The 7,437-nt window shown below is 39.0% G+C and overlaps 1 protein-coding gene across 1 annotated transcript; it reads left to right on the top strand.

The window, feature by feature from the left end:
* The first annotated feature begins 4,875 nt into the window (after positions 1 to 4,875).
* Positions 4,876 to 6,075, top strand: LOC117718267 (uncharacterized). The gene has a single exon (XM_076911174.1). The coding sequence runs from the start codon at positions 4,876 to 4,878 to the stop codon at positions 6,073 to 6,075; it is 1,200 nt and encodes a 399-aa protein (XP_076767289.1).
* The last annotated feature ends 1,362 nt before the right edge of the window (positions 6,076 to 7,437 follow it).

The raw sequence follows: 7,437 nt of genomic DNA, 5'->3' as shown, positions 1-7,437 counted from the left end.
CTTGTCCATGGGATCTGATGGCAAGGGGTTCACTGCCTGTACTACCAGTGATGTCAGCTTCCACTGACAGAGGATCTGTTTTTTTCCTCTAAAATACACCAGACTTGTGTCTTTGCTCTTTGTATAAGGGCTTTTAATTTTTTTGAAAAGATGAACACCCCTGAAGAGGGCCCAGATGCAAAATTTCTAATCCTGCCCTTTCCTCCCTAGACCAACTGTCTCAAAGTTCTGATGACCTCTTATTAGTTTGCACCAAAATTGTATTTCTTGGGATTAGAGAATACTGCTCTAATGAGGGAGAAGGTAATATTGTCACTTACAGCAATGCCTGAGCATTAGAATGACCATTAGAGTTTTGTTGAAGACACCTATGCCTCAGTCACATTCCTGGAGTTTTGAGTCAATGAATGTAGAGTATAGGGGTGAGCCTTTAGTATAAAGACACTTCCAGAGGTCAGCATGCATAACCAGGGTTGACAATCACTGAAGATTTAGGGCAAGACACTTTGTCTTTTCCTAGCTGGCACAAAGGAGAGCTAACTGGAGATGATCCCATTGCAGGTTTTATTCTAGACTACCTTCCTTTTATTATTGACCCAAAAAAGAGGAAACCTTCAACAAATCTCAGTAGGACTTCCAAGCTTAAGGAGATGACAGGACAATTGCTGTGCAGAGTTGGAGAAAATCATGATGACAGTGAGCAGCAGATGTGGCTGGTGGGAAAGAAAATAGCATGGCAAGCAGGCCAGGAATGCTAGGTACAACCTTGGGGTTCAGCCAGGACCAAAGCCTGTCACTAATCACTGAATACCTTATACATTTCTAACTTCTGGTTGTACTTACAGATCATTATACTCTCAGGAATAGAAGGTCATTGTGGGTATGTGATGCCCTAATCTTTTTGAGATGAAGTATTTTTGTAAAATTGTGTGGGTGTGTGTTTGTGTTTGTGTTAGCCTCAGATTTAAGGGAAGCTAGGAGGGGCCTGGTAGCACAGTCACTACCCAGAGTAAAGGCAGTAGGTAGAGCAAAGATACAGGCAACATCTACCATCCCTCTCCCTGCTAGCCTTGAACTGAAATATTTACCATCACAGATTGTATCCTCTGCTGCAGGTTCCATCCTCCTGGGCTTGTCTGAAGCTTAATCTAAACACTGTTTTGATTGTACTTCAACATGATTTATTTACCACCTCCACCTTTGAGAGAGTTTTCAATTCTGAAATTCATCCAATAAAGCCTAATCTGCATTGTCATGCAGAATGAGACAGGAGAGATCTGTTCCAACCCCGACAAAAAGAGATCCTGAGGCACAATCAGGAACCCACTCTAATGCCCTACATGCAGGCCTCAGAGTTTAAACACTGAGCATGCCTACCCCAAGTATGTGACCCTAGAGGTCTCAAGAATCTTCTGTCTTTGGTTGGGTGTGATCCAGTGCAGCTGATACACCACACAAGGAAAGACAAAAGTCCAGGCAGGTGCTGGATAGATGGCTTATCCATTTGAGACTTTGTTTCTTAGAAGATCTAAAGAGTGACATTAAGAATCCTCCATCACTTCTGTTCCAGGTGGAATCCACTGACCTCTTCTAGCCTCGGGAGAATTGCATGCATGTAGTGTGCAGACATACAGCAAGAAAAACACCCATACACATAAAGGAAATAATGCAAAAGCAGAAACAACGCCCTAACCAAATTAAAAATATCATCAAATACATTGTCCAGGCCAAGAGAACAAAATTCATCATCAGTAGAACAACACCACCACCAAAACAAAACAAACAAACAAACAAACAAAAATCCTAACATCTGCCAAAAGATCGTGGAATTCATGATCTCTGCTGTGCAGTTATAAGTGATGCTACCTTTCAAGGAAACGAGGCAGCTCTGTGGTTACTGATTTCTTTGATATTCCCTTAGTGAATTTTATTTCTTAGGATGAGCATCCACAGAGTAGTGCATTTTAACATAGCTGAATTTATGACCACAAAGATACAGCATGGATACGTTTTTCATCATGAAGTTAGGTCCACAGATTTTGACACACTATCCACATCAAAAGCACAATTCTCTGTGTAGCTGTGACTGGCTGGGAACGAATAATGGAGACTAAGCCACATTACACTTGAAGAGGTCCATTCCTACCTGATACTTCTAGTGTTACAAGACTGTGAACCACACATGAATACAGAAGGTTCTTAGGAGATAAAAATTAGAGATTATGTTTTGATTCATAAGAATACATTAATTTTATTCAATACAAGCTTAAAGTAGGAGAATCAAAGTATATACTACATAGCCTTAACAAAACAGCAAATTAATTATAGTAACAAAATAAATAACAAAACTTCAAATGAAAAGAAAGAAAATTATATACTTAAGGAAATCAAAACTAACCAAAACCAAAACACAATTCTTAAGGTAAGCAGCATTCTCTTGCTGCAGATTTTGCAACAGAGACCTACAGTCTGTTGATGGCCTTAGAAATATAGTGCAAAGGCTGTGACTAATGGTAATAATGTCTTCAAGATGAATGTAGCTATGCCCCAATTGGGGCAGGGTGCTGTTGGACAAGTCTTTGCAAGGCAAAGCAGGAGTCATGTTACAGACAATACCTCAAAGTCTTTAAAATTCTCTTTTCTGATCTGCATGAAATTATTCTGGATGACCCATGAGGACAAGCAAAATTTACATTCTCAGGCCCCTCCCGGATGACCAGCAGATCTTAATGACCCTCAGCACTTCTCTGAAACCTTCCAAACATGCACTGTTGCTGGACCAGAGGCTAGACAAAATAAAGACCTTTATGACATATAGGTACCCAAAGAAAGTAAGAAAATGCAGCACAAGATTGCCATGGTTATAGGGATGAGATGAAATGGTGGTTCACTTGCTTTGCACAATCAGTGCTCCTGGTGAAGAACTGTGTCTGCCGGAGATCTTGACCTGTTCTGTGCCCTGTTTGAGTTTCTGTTGGAGGATTTCAGACCTAGGGGAGGAAGACATAAAGGCCTGGTGAGGACCTGTCTGTCAGCTATCCAGCAAACACCAGGCTTATTCAGCAGGACAATCCAGTATGACCTTTGAGCTAAGGTCTTTCCCTGTATCCCCAAAGAAGAAGTGCCACAGAGCATCTGGGCCTGGAATTTTTTCTCAGATTTAATAAACAGCTTCCAGGTGAATTGTGAACTACACACTGTGCTGGAGCTAAAATAAAACACCACATTTTTCCAATGGTCCATATATATTATATTGAAAAATAACTGCATAACAATGTCTGAATAGAGCACTGTACAGAGGCCTTCTAGGGAGCCTAGCCACCATTCAAGTGAAGGCTGTTATTTTATCTAGAGTGCAGGAATCTGCCTGGGTTCCTCTTGTGAACCCCTCCATCTGTGAATCCCCAGAGAATCCATCTCCCAGGAAATCCATGCTCACTGAAGAGATACTATAATCAGCAAGTGTGTGTGGTATACAAATCTTCCCAAGGGAAAGCGCTGAACTGTAAAAGGGATATTAATGAAGGAAGACATGATACCACTGCTAATAGAGAAGAGCAGAGATGGGACATGGACCCTTAGCCAGCCTTGTTGACTCTCAGGCTCTTGGATTTGACACAGCAGCCTCCTACTCACCTCCATGTACCACAGTCTTTTATTTTCCTACAAATGATTTCAATATAGATAAATAGATTTGTTCTATAACCAGTTTCAATAGTGATGAATAGTTTTTCTCTACCAACTGTTGAATATCTGACTTTACACCATTATCTGTCTCCTTTTGTTCTATTGAGTTAGGTGGAGAGGCATGATGACCTGCTACTGTATTTGATGTTTCTGTGATGCAAAGTGAACTGATAGAGTACTTTCTCATTAAAGCTGGACTGTATTATCATTTAAGGTGTTTGCTGACCAAACATCTGTATATGTATAGATACATATAAATATGTATATATATGTTCAGAAACACACAGTTCATGCCTTCGTACATGCACACACAGATACACAGATGCACACACAGAGACGTACCTAAATACACACTTGTATATACAAGTAACCATACTACAAACACCTAAAACAAGCACCTACCAATACAGAAATACACAACATAAAACTGCTAACACACATGGACAAAAGCACGCGTGCACACACACACACACAGACACACACACACACACACACACAGACACACACACACAGAGACACACACATCAATCCAAAGATTGCTATGTTTCAGCACATTTCCTGTCACTTGAGAAGGGAGTTGGACCTAAGCTGTGTAGTAGGCTCTTAGACTAACCCAGGCTCTGCTGCTCAGGCCTGTACTTATTTCTGTGCCAGGAACTTTTCTCATGCAGATACTTGCTGATCCTACAATAATTTATAAGCTCTGTACAGATAGGCTGGCCCACATGATTCAAGATACTAAGAAAGAGGGTTTTAAGAAAATCCTCCAGAAAACTTCAAGTCGAAACATCATATTCTGCTCTCTAAACCGACGTTGGCTCCCTCTCAGAAGACCCTGGTAGCACCATTAAAAAACAGTTAGTCGGGGGCCTTGATCAGAGAACTTTGTCTTGGCCTCATCTCTTCTCGCCCTCCTTCCCACTTCAATTCCCAGCCCCCCTTTCAGGTGAACCCAGTTGACTTGTGGCCGCAGGCGGCTACAGATTGGCAACGTGAGACTTGAAAACAGGGGATCAGCTGAGGAATGCTGTCTTAGAAGGAAGAAGACTTGATAGAACTTATGTTATTCTTCTTGATCAAAATTATGCATTACATAACTGAAAGGGTCTGTTAACCTTTAAGGATGTCACTGTGGACTTCTCACTGGAGGAATGGGAATGTCTCGATTTTGCTCAGAGGGCATTGTACATGGATGCGATGTTAGAGAATTACAACAATCTATTGTTTGTTGAAAATCATCACATATGTGGAATGTATGAGAAGGTCTTGGATCAAGACACACTGTACATTGTCCATGAGCATGTGAATACCCAAGAGAAGTCTTCTAAATGCAATGAACTCAGCAATAGGATTCATGAATCTACCCAAAGTACACCTCATAAAACTAACCCCAGAGATGCATCTCTTCAATTCTCAAACCTAAGAATACCTAAAACTGGGAACACTGAAGAAGTTTGCAAGTATAAAGAATGTGCAAATGGTTCTAATGTGTGTTCAATCATTAGTCTCAATCAAGGAATCCACATGGGAAAGAAAGAACACAATAGAAATACAGAGTTTGATGAGGTTTTTCTCTCTAAACATAAACCATTGGTGACGAAAAACAATAGTGGAGTGAATTCTTACAGAGGTAGTGAACCTGACCAGTGCTTTACCCAGAGACACTGTCTTCAAAGTCAGCAGTGCATTTATCCAGGAGAGAAACCTCACAAATGTAGTGAATGTGAAAAATGTTTTAAACAAAAATTCAATCTTAGTATTCATCAGCGAATTCATAGTGGTGATAAACCTTATAGGTGTAGTGAATGTGACAAATGCTTTACTGTAAAAGGCAATCTGAGAATTCATCAGAGGATTCATACAGGAGAGAGACCTTACAAATGCACTGAATGTGACAAATGCTTTACTGCACCATCAAATCTTGGTATTCATCAGAAAATTCACTCAAGAGAGAAACCTTACAAATGTAGTGAATGTGACAAATGCTTTAGTGAAAAGGTCAGACTGAGAATTCATCAACGAATTCATACAGGAGAGAAACCTTACACATGTAGTGAATGTGACAAATGCTTTACTCAAAAATCGCATGTTAATATTCATCAGAGAATTCATACAGGCGCAAAACCTTACAAATGTAGTGAGTGTTACAAATGCTTTACTGAAAAAGGAAAGCTAAGAATTCATCAGAGAATTCATACAGGAGAGAAACCTTACAGATGTAGTGAATGTGACAAATGTTTTACTGATAAATGCAATCTGAGAAGTCATCAGAGACTTCATATAGGAGAAAAACCCTACAAATGTAGAGAATGTGAAAAATGCTTTGCCCAACCATCATATCTTAGTGCTCATCAGAGAATTCATACACGAGAGAAACCTTACAAATAAGGTGTTTGTGACAAATGCATTACCCACAATATCAGTCTGTGAAATTATCAGAGATTTTACACAGTATAGGAACTTTATGAATGAAGTAAATGAGACAATCTTCTACTGAGAAATATCATGTTAAAATTTATTAGAGAATACTTAAATGAGGGAAAAATTTTCAAATGTATTTAAAGTGTAAATCCTTTACTTTTGGCATATCTGTTAGAATGCAACAGAGAGTTCACACTGGTGAGAAACTTAACAGATGCAATGCATGGGGATATATCTTTGACTTCATTTCAGGTCAATGGAAACATCTTAAATTTTTTAGTGGGGAAAGATTTTTCTTTTGGGAAAAATGTGGCATATATTTTATCCAGGATGTATTTTTTGCAACATTTGAGGTTCCACACTAGAGAAATAGTACAATTACGAAAAACTTGTGAAATCCTTCATCCAATGTTTAAATCTTAGATAATGTCAACTATTTGTGCTTGGTGAAACTCTGAAAATGTGACAATGTAGGAGAGCCTTCATTAAACTTTTCCTTGTTCACCATCAAATATTGCCAGATCAAGGCAAGTGTGGAATCCAGAAAAATATAGTGTTATATAAGACTTTCATGGATAGAGCAATAATGCATTCCAAAGGGAAAATAAGCAACGTGTGTACGATAGCCCTAAAATATATAATCCAACGGGCAGCATTCTGTTTAATTTATGCAAATGAACAAATTCAGGCGAGTTGTACTTAAGAGAGTGATTTACAAACTGAGCCACAGAGACTGCATATTCTTTATCCTGTATTATACCTACAGATGAGAAGTGCATTTCAAGTATCCAGTATTCATGATTCTTATCAAATGCTGGTTTTATGTTTCAGGATAAATACTGACTATAAGTCCTTTGTGCTCAACAACTCTGTTCCCATTGTCCTGTCAATAAATCTGAATGATTCAACAACAACAAAAAACCAGTTAGTCATGTTTATTATCCATGAACTTTACAACACATTACAGTTCATGTGATATTAAAACATCCCTAATGATGTTCAAAAGCAAGCTAGGGAATTAGCATGCAATCATTTCTCTGAAATGCAGCACTCGACAAAACTGTGAGGGGGAAGTGTCCTAAAGCAAAGTCATGTCCACGAAACACTCAGCAAACCAATGTCAGCAGAGGGATCCACTGTAGGATTTCATGAATCCTCATGGTGAAGCCAATAAGACACACCATGAATTTCCAGGGTGTTATCTCAGTACAGGAAAGGCAAAGAAGTCTAACCTTTTATTTTTATAATAGGTATATTTTAAAACTTTTTATTATAAAAGATTCTAATTACAAAACAATAAAATGGGTGCCTTTCTTTCTGTCCTGGGAG

The sequence above is a fragment of the Arvicanthis niloticus genome, chromosome 12 (assembly GCF_011762505.2).
Source record: "Arvicanthis niloticus isolate mArvNil1 chromosome 12, mArvNil1.pat.X, whole genome shotgun sequence".
NCBI classification, from domain to species: Eukaryota; Metazoa; Chordata; class Mammalia; order Rodentia; family Muridae; genus Arvicanthis; species Arvicanthis niloticus.
The sequence above is the reverse complement of the archived record's forward strand: the minus strand, read 5'-3'. Positions and strand labels throughout refer to the sequence as shown.